General features: G+C 37.9%; 2 protein-coding genes across 2 annotated transcripts in view; one reads left to right on the top strand and one right to left on the bottom strand.

The window, feature by feature from the left end:
* LOC136845478 (prolyl 4-hydroxylase subunit alpha-1-like) overlaps positions 1-17,872 on the bottom strand; it is a 129,361-nt gene that overhangs the window by 62,403 nt on the left and 49,086 nt on the right. The gene's annotated exons all lie outside the window — the stretch shown is intronic.
* LOC136845477 (tetra-peptide repeat homeobox protein 1-like) lies at positions 12,810-13,962 on the top strand. Its single transcript, XM_067115650.1, has 2 exons — positions 12,810-13,029; positions 13,517-13,962. The coding sequence occupies exons 1-2, from the start codon at positions 12,810-12,812 to the stop codon at positions 13,960-13,962; spliced, it is 666 nt and encodes a 221-aa protein (XP_066971751.1).

The raw sequence follows: 17,872 nt of genomic DNA, 5'->3' as shown, positions 1-17,872 counted from the left end.
TCAAGCTGCCAGGTTGTTAGGTTTTAAAATAATACAGTGTACAAAGTTTACGGCCTCGAGGCATTGAATGCACCTCTCTGACGATTCCTTACCTGATAATTGTGGTAGATTATATGTACGTGTACACAGATATCGTTCAACCGACTTTTTGGAGGTGAACTAGTAAATATATTGGATTGTTTCACATTAGAGAGTAGTAAAGGGAAAGGGATACACAATACGGTATACAAAGCATTGAACACAAACATCCTGGAACAGATTTTGATTGTTATCATGGACCAGAATGGAAAGAGTATCCATTTCAACAACAGTTCAAGTGTCACCCGCGTGCTTCATATAAGACCCAGATAGAGAGGTACGTATAAAAACACCTTCTTTTCAGTGTTTTTCATTATTTACTTTCGCAACCTAGCGTAATTAGGAACGTTCAAACGCGCTCTGTTTAACAAAAACAGGGAGGAGATTGAAAGTTTTTTTTTTTTTAGTTAACAGGTATGGGGTTGTCTTCGCTCCACCTCTGAGGTGGAATTTAAAACATTATTCCTGTCCGAACCTTTAAGGAAGGGAGGGGTTTAGAAGACATTTTCAGTTTTCTATCCGAGTCATAGGAGGGCGGGGTGTATTTTCGGTAATTGCTGGCATTGCACGTATAGGGTACTCCTTTTTTGTTGAATGTTGCTAAACCTTCTGTTAAAGAGTTTGGCAGATTGGTGCTTTCCGATGTAGTGAATGATCAGTTGCCTTTGAGGAATCTTTAAAAGACATGGAGTGACAGCTCTCAAAAGCACGGGCCGACGAATTTTAAATGGAAGTGGGAGGTTGCCAGGAAAAAGGTGGGAGGTGGAGTACGTCATACACTCACTCATGAGCTCAGCCACGAGGAGAGGGAATAAGAAGAATAAGAAGAAGAAAAAGAAGAAGAGAAGGGTTAAATCGAAGGGTTAAATAGAGAAGTAAATAATATAATTATAACAAGGATGCGTATGATCATCTTTAATTCACTAACCTTTTGCCCGTTGGCATGCATGCACACATTCTCTCTCCTCTTGCTTTTTTTTTCAGGAATGGCGGGCATTGTTCCTAACGTGCCTGGGATGGGAAACAAGGTTCCTGTCTCCTCCTATATCGCGGGTATCTCAGAATTGTTCCCAAATGTGAACAGACGTAGGATTATAGAAAGCTCGATTAATTCGAAGGAAAGGTTGTATTTCACACCGAGTAACAATTCAGTAAATCGAATCCTGACAGACAGTTATATCGAGTTTCGTATTAATGGTATTACCGGTTCCTTCTTGGATTTATCGAGTATAGCTTTGGAATTATACATTACAGTGGCCAGGGCCGGTGAGCGGCTAGCAGACAATGTACATATTGCATTGGTTAATGGTATAAATAATACGCTTTTTAAATCCGTCTCTGTTTTCTTGAATGAAAATTTGGTGGAATCGTGTCCTGTTTTTAACTATCAATCATACATAAAAATGCTCAAGAGCGTTAAAACCAGCGCACTACCGACTGTTGGCATAAGTGGGTTTTTCCACGATGACTTTAACGTTATGCATGGTGTTACACAGATCTATACTGCAGCTTCTTTGGGCAGCTGAGTAGGTGGGAATCTCGGATGTTGAGCTCCATTAAGGCAGGGGAAATTCACACGTAATTTCCACTCCTTATAGATCTGGCGAGTATAGACATGTATTTGCTAGATTCCGTGGATTTGAGAATAAGACTTGAAATGGCGAATAACAACTGGGTGATGGGTGCACACACAGATGGACACTTAAATGATCTGAATATAGAAAAGGCCAAGTTGTGGATTGATCGGGTTACCCCTCATTATAACGCTATGTCCACTTTAAACACCGCTCTAGCAGTTAACCCGATACAATATATATTTGATAAGACTTTATATAAAACGTATGTTATAGGGCAGAATGAGGATTCCATTTTAATAGATCAACCTTTCAATACCACTGGCCATGATAAGCGTGCAAACATTTTCGGGGAATTATGCGGCCAATAGTTTATATTTCGGAGCTGATGACTTGAATGATGTGCACATCACAGTTAATGGGAATACGGTGTATCACATCAACTGTAATTTTCCTAATGCTATCATGCAATTGTATTATGAGACTCAAAAGTTGATAGGAGGGGGACATGATAACCTCATAACCTATAATAGTTTTAAAAATGGGAGAGCCATCTATTGTTTCAGCTTCGTTACGGAAGAGGTGGAAGATTCCATGCCTGTTGAGATTTCGGCCAGTTTGAGAATATCCATAAAGCTGGGCACGGTCGCATGATTTTACTGTTTGGTGACATGAAAGGTATTTTAACCATTGATTCGGACAGAGTCATTCAGTGCGATGTTAGAGGCTAGGTGTGATGGATACAAAAGAAATCAAGACAGTTTTACAGGATTCGCTAGGGAGTCATTAAATATTTAGGTGTGTTCGCTTTGGATGAAGTGGGTGCGTTTAAAATACCCGCGAATAGAATTAAACCTCTAGTTTTTATATCTAATACTCTACCTTCAACTTCTAATATTCACCTTGTCGGACATTGGGTGTGGTTTTATATAGACTATTCGCCTAGGGATACAATCTGCTTTTTTGACAGTTACGGTATAAACCCGCAAATTTATTCGGGTGGCTTCTCATCTTTTCTCGATGCGCATTCGGATTTTACCCTTTGCCAGTCCGTAAGGCAGATACAGCCCGATAATTCTTACAAGTGTGGTCTTTACTGCTTTTTCTTCGTTCACTAAAAATGAGTCATAGAGGGTTAAAATCGGTTTTGTCATTAATGAGTGTCGTCTTCCCCAAGTCGTTTGAAAAGCAATGACAGGTGGGTGACGGAATACTATTTCAAATTTTTCAAGAGGGTGCGGTGTTCACACTGGAGTTCAGGCGTTAAACGAGCTCTTACATACAAGGAGGCGATGCGTTCTTTAAATAAAAGGTAATGATTAATTCCATTTTTAAAAACGTTGCTAATACACATCACATAATTAATTTTGGGACGTTCGATTTTCTAAGACATTTTATTTTTCTTTACTTAGGATGAATGGTCAAGGAAGAGGAGGAGGAGGAGGAGAAAGACAAGTTCTTCTACGCAGAACACTAACGGAAGAGGGGGAGAAGAAGGTGGGGGGGGAGGAAAGTCAGGCTGTATGACATACTAGGTTTGGAAGCCTATGGTTATTTTATTGTAAAATTATTTTAGAGGTTTAAGGTTGGTTATAACAACTCGTGGTGGTATTGTATTGGAATGTGTGTCAGGAGAACCCCAGATTCATGTACTTTGTTAATTTATACCGCTTTATCTAATAAAATGAGTGGATAGGTAGAATCGCTTTTTTTATTGTCCCATACATAGGTTAAGTGACACTGACAGTGAGCGTAATCGAGAGCGTGTTAAAACGTGTGACTTTTAACAATCGGGTGGAGAGTTAGAGCTGTATGTCTTAGAGAGCTGTACATTGTAATGTCCGTATGACGTCATGAGTCACGCAGCAGGTCTAAATCATATCAGTAGCAGATACCTAATCAGACTCTTATCGATAGAGTGGGATTAATGACAGATAGTTTATAACGCTTCAACTCTTATCAGTGATACACCTGTTCATGAGTCACGCGGTGGGTCTAAATCATATCAGCAGCGGATACCTAATCAGACACTTATCGATAGAGTGGGATTAATAACAGTTAGTTTATAATGGTTCAGCTCTTATCAGTCACGCAGTTGTGGTTGAGTCATGCAGTGGGACTCTAATATCAGTTCAGATCTGTTTGGCAAGGTGTCTCCTCAGACTCTTATCGATAAAGTGGGATTAATAACAGATAGTTTATATTGATTCATCTCATCAGTCATGTGACAGTTGATGAGTCACGCAGTGGGCCTCTCTCATATCAGTTCAGGGCCTTTTCCCCTACTTACTACAGTACATAATTTTTTTATATATGCATGTTATTTTAAAAGCAAAAATATAAAAATAAAATTGTATGTTATTTTCTTCAGCAAAAATATAAAAATAAAATAAATAATAATTGAGGACCTTAAATGACACCCTTTCTTGAGGACGCCAAATGTTCAGACGCCAGGACGCCAAATGGCACCTTTCCCCTACTTACTACATATTTTTTTTTTTATATGCATGTTATTTTCGAAAGCAAAAATATAAAGATAAAATTGCATGTTATTTTTTTCAGCAAAAGTATAAAAATAAAATAAATCATAATTGAAGATGCCAAATGACACCCTTTCTTGAGGACGCCAAATGTTCAGGACGCCAGGACGCCAAATTACTTACTACATAATTTTTATATATGTATGTTATTTTCGAAAGCAAAAATATAAAAATTGCATGTTATTTTCTTCAGCAAAAATATAAAAATAAAATAAATTATAATTGAGGATGCCAAATGACACCCTTTCTTGAGGACGCCAAATGTTCAGGACGCCAGGACGCCAAATGGCACCTTTTCCCGTACTTATGTATACAGAGACATATTGCTATGAATATACCTTTGATACTTACGGGATTCTGGGCGGTAATGGATAATAGCAGGGAGTTCTTTACTTTATCAGGAAATCTACTGCATTTCATTAAAACATCTGACCAAATAGACTGGTTAAGACAACTTCGTAGACAAATAAATCAAGGGAAATACTGTGGCTTGGGGCCTTCTTCATGTGAGTGAAGATTATGTAAACTCAGGGGTTCTCTTAATTAATTATATTTACATAACAAACACAGATCAGAAGAATGATGAATTAGTGATGAATGGTGAATTCTATTCAGGAGAAAATATTCTACACCGATGATGTCTTCATAACAATAACATCACAGAGGGGTAGGCTAAGGGGTGGCATAAGGCCAATGCACATAAGGATAGAGCAGAGTGGTTCCACAGCCGAGGTCTATCTGCAATATATAGCAAGATGGTTACTTGCAAGAATAATACAAAGCTCAAAGGGAACTGAGGAAATGCACAAATGTTGCCAAATAACTCAGTTCAACACTAAATGCATAATTACATTAACACTTGATGCTCCAACACAAATTACTGAAGGTGATCGCACAACGGAAGTAGAAAATAAATCAGACAGAGAAATAACAGGAATCGTGACTGACTATGAAACCTTATTCCAGCACATTACATTCGTCAAGATGACAATGTCCTCGTTCAATAGGGTGCTGAGGCTGGAGGAGGGAATTAAGGGGATGCCACTACAAAAGTACTATACTAATACGAACATCGGAGTCAAACACGTGGAGGGTACAAGGGACAGGGAAAGGTAAGAACATCTGTCCTAGGTGATGTTCTGAGCACTTATCTCTCTCGACTGCTGTTGCATCGTCTATATCCAACCTCGGGGGATTATGCCTGGACATCCAGATAGATGGCGCAAAAGGTCAATCTTCAACTCATTTTCTATAGCGTGCACATGGCATCCAGTCAGAATTTGTGGAGATTACTGGGGCCAGGGCTGTGATGCACCAACTTTCATTTTTTTTGCTCCTCCCTTGCCTGTTATCTGACACCGTCGAGGAAGGCCTCTTTGAAGGTCACCTGAAAACAAGGTCTTAGGCAGTCATTTTGAACAAAGAGAAGGATTAAAGGCTTAGCCATTTTTGGAATGAGGGAGAGAGTTTATGAAGGGGCGAATGAAAACCCACAGTTCTAGTAATTAAAACAAATGAAATGAATTTTATTTCATTCTCTGTTAATGGTTACAGATGTAAAAACAGGTGAGGTTGCTTGGAAAGAAGTTTCATTTGTTGCAATATACATACATTTATATATATATATATATATTATATATATATATATATATATATATATATATATATATATATATATATATATATATATATATATATATATATATATATATATATATATATATATATATATATATATATATATATATATATATATATATATATATATATATATATATATATATATATATATATATATATATATATATATATATATATATATATATATATATATCTATATATATATATATATATATATATATACAGTATATATATATATATATATATATATATATATATATATATATATATTTTTTTTTTTTTTTTTTTTTTTTTTCACGATGCACGATGGTTATTACACAACTAATCTCAAGATTCAAAATATACCTCACTTCAGCCAGATACCTGAACTCTCATAACATTAATTATTACGACTGAGTACTCTAAAGGTAACAGCGATCCCTTAAGAAAAACTTATTTACTACTTGAAAAATCAAACTAAGTCTATCAGAATATGTGTGTGGTATCAAAAATTAAACTAGAAATATTCTAGAGTAAAAGGGCTTCACTCCATCAAACAACTCTAACTGTTTTCCTGGTCTTAATTCACTTTAGCAAAACTAAAAGAACAAAACATGTTTATCACTTTGCCTTATGCACACACAATCAATCCTATTTACTGGTGATCAATAAATGAAACACTTTTTCTAAAAAACATTAAATACAAAAATTAATTTTTAAATTCAAAGTTTATAATTAGAATTCACAACTAATTAGAATTCACAATCTGAAAAATTTATTATTACTTGAAAATAACACAACACTTAATTAATTCTTGAATTAAATTATGAAACAAAACTAATTCACAAAAACTTTATCAAGCAAAATTTAAACTATCAAGAATTACTCATGATTTAAAAAGAAAATCTTAATGAAATATTAAATCAAGTATGCAGTGTTAAATTACCAAGAAATATTTAAAATGCTACGTAAATAAATGTTACATCACAAACATGAAAAATGTGAAAATATAAAGAGATTGTAAATAGAAAAACACACAAAAATACACATAAGATTTGTCAATAATATTTTCACTCAGGCACAGTTTCCTAACTTATCATACCATGGTATTAATAAGTAAAATTCACGTTACCTTACACAAACTTGTGAAAACCTCTGTAAATCACTTGCTGCAGCTGCGTTACCACAAAACACACTTTTTCACCAGTTGCCGTTACAAACTAAATAACTTTACTAAATTCAGATCCCAAAAGTTAATGCTAATACATGACCACAAAACACTAAGTTAAAAGTAATCTCTTTCTAAGAACGAGAGAGAGAGAGGGAACCAAATCAACTGGTCTCAGAACTCAGAATAAAACAAATTTTAGAATTCCAGTAACACGTGAAACATTTACATGATGTCATTAAAGCATTTTGGGTACGAGATACAAAAGTTGTTCTAGAAGCAGGGAGGTGACGTCATTAAAGCATTTTGGGTGTGGGATACCATGGAGAAATTTCTAGAAAGAAGTTACGTTCTCCCAGCAAAACATTTTGAATGCAATCTTACAAAACATGGCGTAATTGATCGAGACACGTATTCCTTCTCTCAAAGTGGCATACATGACTCGAACATGTAACAACATGAAATCACTCGTCTTGAGCCCGTATGGGACGAATTGGCATTTGTTATCCAAACCTGTCATCATGTAACCCGAAACAAAGCACTCTCGCTTATCTCAACTGATGACAATTGAAATGAAACAAGTCCTTGCTGGACACACGCACGTGTTCATATACTACGCTTTTATCAAGAAAGATATTATTCGTTCTAAACTATGTTACTATTAAAATTGTATTACCAATTCTAAATTACGCTATTAGGTTATTCAATCATTAGTTTTTTTGAGATCTGATGCCAAACTAAATATGACACTTCAACAATCATTATCATTACAAATAACACATGAAAAAAAGTAAATATGTCAAAATTATAGAAGGATATATGCATTGCAAGGCAACATCATGAATATATATATATATATATATATATATATATATATATATATATATATATATATATATATATATATATATATATATATATTATATACATATATATATATATATATATATATATATATATATATATATATATATATATATATATATATATATATATATATATATATATATATATATATATATATATATATGCATAACTATATATATATGCATATACATATACATATATATATATATATATATATATATATATATATATATATATATATATATATATATATATATATATATATATATATATATATATATATATATATATATATATATATATATATATATTTATTTATTTATATATATATATATTGCAACAAATAGGATCTCTTTTCTTGCAACCTCACCCGTTATTACATCTGCAACATAATTGAGAAAGGAATAAAAATTACTTAATTACTAGAACTGTGGGTTTCCATTCGTCCCCCCAAAAACTCTCTCCTTCATTTCCCAAAATGGTTAAGCCTAACTCCCTCTCTCTCTCTCTCTCTCTCTGTTCAAGAAGTGACTACTTTTAGGCCTAATTCCAGGTACCCCTGCATCCAGCAAGGCAAGGGAGGAGCCAAAAAGAGAAAGTTGGCATCCCCTCATTCTGAACACTCCACGTGGGTTAAGTGATGCCATGCGGTCGTCATTATAGAAAACGTGGCAAGGATTGACCTTTGTGCCATCTGGAAGAGAAGCCAGCGTAATGCCCGAAGTTTATTTATAGACGGTGCAACGAGAATCACGAGAGAGAACGCTCAGAGCACGACCTGAGGACAGATGTCCTCATCGTGACTGTCCTTTTGAATCTCCCATGTGTCGACCCCGGGGCTCAAACCAGTATACTTTGTAGTGGCATTATAATTCCCTCCTTCATTGCTTGTGCCATATCAACAAGGACACTGTCACCTTGACGAAGGGAATGTCGGAGTAAGATTCTTTTAGTCTGTCACTATCCTGTTATTTCTCTGCCTGATATTTCTTTTATTTTCTATTGTGTTATAATGTAATTGTGCATTAGTGTTGAACTGAGTTATTTGCCGCCATCTGTGCATTCCTCAGTTTCCATTTGAGTATCTTATTATTATTGCAAGTAACTGTCCTACATATATTTGCAGATAGACCTTTACTCTGGGATCTCTCGGCTCCATCCATGTGCAATCCCCCTACTATCCCCCTACTGCGATGTTCCTGTTATAAAGACATCATCGGAGTAGAATATTTATTCTGTGTAAGATTCATTATTTTAGCATTCCCTTATTATTACCTTCCCAGTAATTTGTCATTCTTCTGATCTGTGTTTGTCATGTAAATATAATTAGTTAAGAGAACCCCTTGAGTTTACATAATTTCCATCACATGAAGAAGGCCCTAAGCCATAGATTTCCTTTGTTCTGTCTACGAATTATCCTTATATTGAGTCAGATGTGTAATAAATAAAAGGAGCTCCTGCGTTCATCTGTTGCCGCCAGAATCAAGTAACCCCCAGACATTCATAGCAACTGTCATACCTTGCCAAAGATCCAACTGCCTTGCAATTCTCAGCGGAATAGCAACTGCTAGCTAGTCAACATAATTTCAGAGACGACCCTGATGTCATTACCCCTCTATTTTAAGCACATGAGAAGAGCCAGTTCCATAGCGTAAGTACATGTCGAAATATTTTGTTTAGGTTTATGCTAGGTGCAAAAAGTGACTGCAATCAGCGTTAGGTAATTGATAGACCACATGCATGACAAATTAGTTCATGAGAAGAGAGAGTGTATTAAATATTCCACGAGATTTTCATGCTACCGCATGTTAGCTTCATGTTTTACAAATAGGAAGCTAGGGAGCAACTCAGTCGAAGAGTTAATAAAAGGAATAAAGCCCCTTTTCCTTCGTCCACATGATAAGGACAATTTGAAAGTCTCGAATTCCCAGATGGGCACACTGTAGGCAACGACCAAGGCTTTGACTTCAGCTAATTTTGCATCGCTAGATTTATTCTCTCTCTCTCTCTCTCTCTCTCTCTCTCTCTCTCCCCCTTGCTTGAGCAATAGGAAAAGCTAAGAAGTATTTAGGAGTCTAAATTTCCACTCTTAAGACAAGAGAATAGTAATTTCGACAAGGAATCTTCAATTCCAGGTCATGTGGGCCCATCCCTAACCGTCCACCATCTTTGATTTGTGAGTTCCATGAGAAATTCCATTGTTATAAAAACTGCACACACAGCACGCTTATATAAACCCCTTTCTTTCACTTGCTAATTTTATCCATACGTCCGTGCACCTCACCGCACTTTTGACAGCAATAAACTTTAGCGAGAATTCCCTCATTCATTCATTACTTCAGGCAGGCTGAGTGTGAGAAAAAAGGGTTGGCAGGACAGCCAGACACGTGGTCAAGATGACTCCCCGCCCCCGTGTGACTCATTCATTTGTTGGCTGATGTCACGAGACACAGAAGTAAACATTGGAGTACACGTGCTAGCTAAGGTTGTTTTGATAACGGAGAATGATTAAGCATTTTTATTACCCTCGTGTGTTGAGATTTTAATATTCAATAGGATCAAAGTACTGTTTTCATTATGCCACATTTAAAATTATTCAACAGGGCAAGGAAACTTCCTTTACACACCATAAGTGCATAACCCCCTTAAGCCTTTTCTTTTTGTTAGTTGTGCAGTGTCTCTCCCAAAAATAAAATATACATAAAGGCTTACGTTAGCTTGGGCTAAATTTTCGTTCATTAAGAACCACTAAGTCTATTCAGACATAATTTTCGTTCATTCTGAACAATTGAGCTTTCAGACATCCTGAAATTTGTCTTATTCAGACATTAATTTTTACAATCTTATTCAGACATATTTGTCTTATTCAGACATACTAATTTTTAACTGAGTCTCTTCAGACGTTCTGAATTTTGTCTTATTCAGACATTCTTGTCTTATTCAGACATACTAATTTTCATTTATTCTGAACAATGGAGTGTTTCAGATTTGCCTCATTCAGACATGTTCATTTTTAATAAAATCTTTTCAGGCACCTGAAATTTAAGTCTTTTAATTTAAAGACAACTGAGTCTCTTCAGACATCCTGAAATTTGTCTTATTCAGACACATTAGATTTTAACTGTTGCTTCAGACCGCCTGAAATTTGTCTTTTTCAGACACATTTGTCTTATTCAGACACATTAAATTTTGACAGAGTCTTTTCAGACATCCTGAAGTTTAAGTCTTTTCAGACAACTTTTATCTATTCAGACACCCTGAATCTGTTCATTTCGAACAATATTGAGTCTCATCAGACATATTGAAACTGTTCCCTTGAGCAGCCCTGAGTCTTTTCAGACAACTCGAGTCTATTCAGATGCCTGAGTCCTTCGGGGCACCCTGAGTCCTTCCAGACACCTTGCGTCCTTTAGGACACCCTGAGTCCTTTGGGACACCCTGAGTCTTTCGGGACACCCTGAGTCTTTCATGACACCCTGAGTCCTTCGGGACACCCTGAGTCTTCCGAGACACCCTGAAGGATAAGTCTTCCAGACAACCTGAGTCTTTCCAGACATACTGATCTTCTAACGGGTCCCCCCCCCTCCATATAAGCGTTAATTCAAGAGGTCTACGACATCCAGAGTCCAGCAAAATGGTGACTTCAAATTCTACATGTTCGCTGGAAATACATGGGACCATCCGGACAAGCCCTGAGGGAGTGGGCCCAAGAGAGGACAGACGGTGCCAAGGTGGAAAGAGAGGCAGAAAGAAGAGCCCAGGAGAAACGAGAAGAGGCAGAAAGAAGAGCCCAGGAGAAATGAGAAGAGGCAGAAAGACAGGAGAAGGAGAAAGAAAGAATAGCCCAGGAGAAACGAGAAGAGGCAGAAAGACAGGAGAAGGAGAAAGAAAGAATAGCCCAGGAGAAACGACAAGAGGCAGAAAGACAGGAGAAGGAGAAAGAATAGTCCAGGAGAAACGAGAAGAGGCAGAAAGAAGGGTCTATGAGAAACGAGAAGAGGCAGAAAGAAGGGTCTATGAGAAACGAGAAGAGGCAGAAAGACAGGAGAGGGAGAAAGATTAATGGCCCAGGAGAAATGAGAAGAGGCAGAAAGACAGGAGAAGGAGAAAGAAAGAATAGCCCAGGAGAAACGAGAAGAGGCAGAAAGACAGGAGAAGGAGAAAGAAAGAATAGCCCAGGAGAAACGAGAAGAGGCAGAAAGACAGGAGAAGGAGAAAGAAAGAATAGCCCAGGAGAAACGAGAAGAGGCAGAAAGACAGGAGAAGGAGAAAGAATAGTCCAGGAGAAACGAGAAGAGGCAGAAAGAAGGGTCTATGAGAAACGAGAAGAGGCAGAAAGACAGGAGAGGGAGAAAGATTAATGGCCCAGGAGAAATGAAAAGAGGCAGAAAGACATGAGAAGGAGAAAGAAAGACAGGAGAGGGAGAAGGAAAGAGCTCATCAGCTTGCAATGGCAGCTCACGACATGCACAACACATCAACACCCTCTCCTCACTCAACCCTCATAAGAAAATGGGACGAAGCTGAGCCTGAAGCCTGGCTCAACCATATCGAAAAGGTCCTGATCTTGGGACGGCACCTTGAAGGCAAGGGTGCCATTGCATTCAACACTCTCACCCCTGAGGATCAAGGAAATCTTGACCTTGTCTGCTAAGCCATTATAAAGGCTTTTGAAATCACTCCCGACCATTGTAGGAAAAGGTGGAGAAATATGCCCAAGGAATCAGGACAAACCTGGTCTGAGTGGATCTTCAAAAAGACCCAGGCCCTAAAACGATGGCTAGAATCTCTGAAAGCCACTAGTGTGGAGGAAGTCCTCAAACTCTCCCAGCTCAAGGATTTCTTATTTCATGCCCGCCAGCTCTTGCCACTCACTTGCGTGATAAGGTGCCTAAGACAGTGGTCGAAAGTGCTGCCTTTGGGCTGACATATAGGAAATGCATCATCCCCTTCTTAGTTCCCATGGCCGAAAATTATATCCCTCCTCGCCTGCCTCGACCAACTCCCAGTAACCTCACAAGAATGGGCACTTCTCCTAAGAAACCTGCGTGTGGGTACTGTAAGAGAACAGGGCACCCCACTGAACAGTGCCGCTGGAAGGCTGAGAATCAGCCAGGAAACCCCTCTACGTCCTCAAATGGGACAATACCCCGAGCCACACCTGCTCCTTCCTATGGGACAGGTCCAGATAAGATTATAGCTGGACTTATTGCCCTGCTTGCAGAGTCTATAGGCACTCTACCCAATGGACAAAATTCCCTAATAATAATAATACATCAAGTACACCTTGGCAATCACCGATTCAACATCTGTAGGTCCTCCAGCCCCGGGTCCCATTTATATGGCACTTCCCTGAGGTAGGTGCCTCACCAGCCAGGTCAAAGCATTTGATGATTCTGGCACACAAATGTCCCTCATAAGGGAAGACAAGTTCCCATGGAGCTATCATCAACAGATGTAAACTCATCTCAATAGAGGGTATCAGTCACTTCAAAATGATACTTCCTACTGTCAAGTTGAGGATCATGAGACCTCATAGCTCTGAAATTTGCGACCTCGCCATTGCCAGATACATTCCTGGAGGTTATGACATCCTCCTGGGACAGAACTTACAGTCCCCATCTAAGTTAAAGCAATCCAGGTGACCAATTCCCCACATCATTCATTAGGCCAGAGTAAAACTCAAACGCCTGATTTTTTCATGCCAGTGCCACCTGAGTGCAATGTGCAGTGGCCCCCTCCACCAAGATCGATTCCCGATCCCATTCCGGTGCCTGGCCCTGCCCCAGTGCCAGTGCCAGGGTCCCCAGTAGAACCCCTTCCAGGAAATCCTACTCTTGATTCACAATCCCTGCCAGTGTCACTTGGGTGCACTGAGCAGTGCCAAGCTCCGTCCGTCCCAAACAACGAGCAAATTCCAAATCAGTCATTAGTGCCTGGCCCTGCCTCAGTGCCAGTGCCAGAGCATGCCCCTGATTTCCATTCCAGAGATCCTAGTCTGGGCCCCCTCTCTTCGCCTGGCTTGGCTCCACTACCAATGCCAGTAAGAGAAGCGGATCCTCCCAACCACAGTGGAAGCTCACCCAAAGGTGCAGCCTCGCAACCGCGTGCCTGAGCTGGTCATTCTTACCTGCTAGCCTCTCATGCCCCCAGCGACTGCCGCCTCTCTGTCTCAGTCCACTGCAGACACAACAGTGAGCAAGGATTCTGCCATGTCTCAAATGGCTGATGAACTCCAGGAACTGCGACAGATCGTGGTAGAGCTTGTAAAGAAGGCCCCTGCTGTCAAGGAAGCCGACACAGGTGGCACTCAAAACCCCTCCAGGCTTGGTTCCACCAATTTCCTGACTGAGACAAACCATCACAGTAAGAGAGGTCCGTGGAGGAAATACCATGGGCGTGGATAATTCCAGGTAGCTTGAAGAGGGCCCCCGGGTTATCCTGGTAACCGTGCCAAACTGGCAGTGCCATTCCTTTTCCCTAGGAAGACTTTGGCACCTTTATCTAGAAGAGGATGTCAGGGTCCTTCACCTATTTATTTCCTCTATAACTCTATCCTTTATTCTTCCCCTTTAACATTTCCCTTCCTTGCTTTTGATTATTACTGGCATTTATTTTATGCCTTACCAAGGCCCCCATTTTATGTTAATCCCTTCTGCCCATGCAGAGTACCATTGGCAGATATGCCAACTGTATAGGTCTTTTGACCTCCCTTTCACGCCTACTGTAGCATGATGCATTTAAAATACGATATGCCATCGTCATTAGTTATTATTATATGAGTGCCAACTTGGCACCGTGCCATTATCGTAAATTCTGCCAGGGGGGTCGCGCCTTCTGGCTACCTTTGTGGCCTTCTTGGGCTAAGAATGATCTGAGCTGTCTTCCATAGGCTGAGGAATGTAATTTTGGCATATTTAATCATCATCTCTATTTTACAATCTTTGATTACTCTGAATCTGTCATCCATTCTCCTAGTGAATCTCTGTAATAAATCTCGAGTCTCAAACTCGCGACCTTGTAATTAATAATGCCTGAATGGCACTGAGCTGTTGCTCAAGTATCATGGAAACACCTAACTAAGACCACATTTACTTTGTTGTAATGCCTCTTCAAGGCAGACTAACTCCATGTGTGCAATATGCGTAATTGACTATTATTAAGAGTGCATGAAGTATCTCTAGAATTAACCTAGTATTAATTCATTGTTTTAACTATACCATTACGTTGTGAAAATGTTCTGATTAACGCAGCCATAACGTAATAGGAATTTAATGATAAAAATATGTAATTTCTAGCCGCAAATATTATTTCTGCGTTAACATAGATGTCACAGTGTTGTTTGCCTCTTGCAATTAATTGCTACACAAAAGTTTAAGTTAAATTGTAAGGCACCAAAGGGAAATGAGAGAAGTAAAGTATTTAAGTGAATTTGCTCGCTGGTAATCATTCTCACCTGATCTAGGTGTGAATGCTAACTTGGTTGGGGAGGTGCAACGAATGGGATCTCTTTTCTCGCAACCTCACCCGTTTTTACGTCTGCAGCATAATTGAGAAAGGAATAAAAATTACTTAGTTACTAGAACTGTGGGTTTCCATTCGCCCCTCCAAAAACTCTCTCCTTCATTCCCCAAAATGGTTAAGCCTAACTCCCTCTCTCTCTCTCTCTCTGTTCAAAGTGACTGCTTCTAGGCTTAATTCCAGGTACCCCCTGCATCCAGCAAGGCAAGGAAGGGACCAAAAAGAGAAAGTTGGCCCCCCCACCCTGAACACTCAACGTGGGTTGACTGACGCTATGTGGTCGTCATTATAGAAAATGTGACAAAGATTGACCTTTGAGCCATCTGGAAGAGAAGCCAGCGTAACCCCTAAAGTTTATTTATAGACGCTGCAACGAGAATTGCGAGAGAGAATGCTCAGAGCACGTCCTGAGGACAGATGTCCTTATCTTGGCTGTCCTTTTAAATCTTCCACATGTCGACCCTGGGGCTCAAACCAGTATACTTTGTAGTGGCATTTTAATTCCCTCCTTCATTGCCTGCGCCATATCAGTGAGGGCACCATCATCTTGACGAAGGTCATGTGCCTGAGTAAGATTCTTTTAGTTAGTCATGATCCTGTTATTTCTCTGCCTGATATTTCTTTTATTTTCCATTGTGCGATCACCTTCAGTAATTGTGCTGGAGCATGCAGTGTTAACGTAATTATGCATTAGAGTTGAACTGAGTTATTTGGTATATATATATATATATACATATATATATATATATATATATATATATATATATATATATATATATATATATATATATATATATATATATATATATATATATATATATATAAATTTCTGACTCACGTCGGGATCGAACCCAGGTCTCTCAGGTGGAAAACAAGGGTGTTATCCACTGGGCCATACAAGTCTAAAAGAAGTTGGAACCTGAGAGCAACTGCACCCAAGGAATTACCTGGGCAAGCTAACTGCTTGCATACCAGCGAGTTTTCCCAACTTCCCGACTCAGCAATGACCCAATAGACAACATTTCATTCGAATTATCCTTCTGAGTGAATAAGATAGAAATCATCAACACACAATCACGTGTGGAACAGAAATAAATTTCTGACTCACGTCGGGATCGAACCCAGGTCTCTCAGGTGGAAAGCAAGGGCGTTATCCACTGGGCCATACAAGTCTGAAAGAAGTTGGAACCTGAGAGCAACTGCACCCAAGGAATTACCTGGGCAAGCTAACTGCTTGCATACCAGCAAGTTTTCCCCAACTTCCCGACTCAGCAATGACCCAATAGACAACATTTCATTGAATTATCCATTCTGAGTGAATAAGATAGAAATCATCAACACACAATCACGTGTGGAACAGAAATAAATTTCTGACTCACGTCGGGATCGAACCCAGGTCTCTCAGGTGGAAAGCAAGGCGTTATCCACTGGGCCATACAAGTCTAAAAGAAGTTGGAACCTGAGAGCAACTGCAAGGAATTACCTGGGCAAGCTAACTACTTGCATACCAGCGAGTTTTCCCAACTTCCCGACTCAGCAATGACCCAATAGACAACATTTCATTCGAATTATCCCTTCTGAGTGAATAAGATAGAAATCATCAACACACAATCACGTGTGGAACAGAAATAAATTTCTGACTCACGTCGGGATCGAACCCAGGTCTCTCAGTTGGAAAGCAAGGGCGTTATCCACTGGGCCATACAAGTCTAAAAGAAGTTGGAACCTGAGAGCAACTGCACCCAAGGAATTACCTGGGCAAGCTTTCCACGGCGAAACAGTGACTCTCCTACACTGTTTGCGTGTTTAGTACTAGCCCTGGGGTCAAATGTATTTCGCCATGTTTAGTACTAGGCCCCTGGGGGTGATCAAATGTCCCTAAGTGCATTTTCACTGTCTTCCTGCATTTTCAGGCAGTTCGCGAAGTGCCTGGTTTTGCTATCTGCCTGTAATATATATATATATATATATATATATATATATATATATATATATATATATATATATATATATATATATATATATATATATATATATATATATATATGTATACATATATATAAATATATATATATATATATATATATATATATATATATATATATATATATATATATATATATATATATATATATATATATATATATATGAGTATATATATATATATATATATATATATATATATATATATATATATATATATATATATATATATATATATATATATATATATATATATATATATATTATATTATATATATATATATATATATATATATATATATATATATATATATATATATATATATATATATATATAAATATATATATACATATATATATATATATATATATATATATATATATATATATATATATATATATATATATATATATATATATATATATATATATATATATATATATATATATATATATATATATATATATATATATATATATATATATATATGTATATATATATATATATATATATATATATA

The sequence above is a fragment of the Macrobrachium rosenbergii genome, chromosome 14 (assembly GCF_040412425.1).
Source record: "Macrobrachium rosenbergii isolate ZJJX-2024 chromosome 14, ASM4041242v1, whole genome shotgun sequence".
NCBI classification, from domain to species: domain Eukaryota; kingdom Metazoa; phylum Arthropoda; class Malacostraca; order Decapoda; family Palaemonidae; genus Macrobrachium; species Macrobrachium rosenbergii.
The sequence above is the reverse complement of the archived record's forward strand: the minus strand, read 5'-3'. Positions and strand labels throughout refer to the sequence as shown.

Excerpts from the sequence above, each read along its gene's own strand:
- LOC136845477 (XM_067115650.1), top strand. The coding sequence starts at position 12,810 with ATGGCCGAAAATTATATCCCTCCTCGCCTGCCTCGACCAACTCCCAGT. Across the intron at positions 13,030-13,516 it reads TGCTCCTTCCTATGGGACAG|GCCAGAGTAAAACTCAAACG; the intron begins GTCCAGATAAGA and ends ATCATTCATTAG.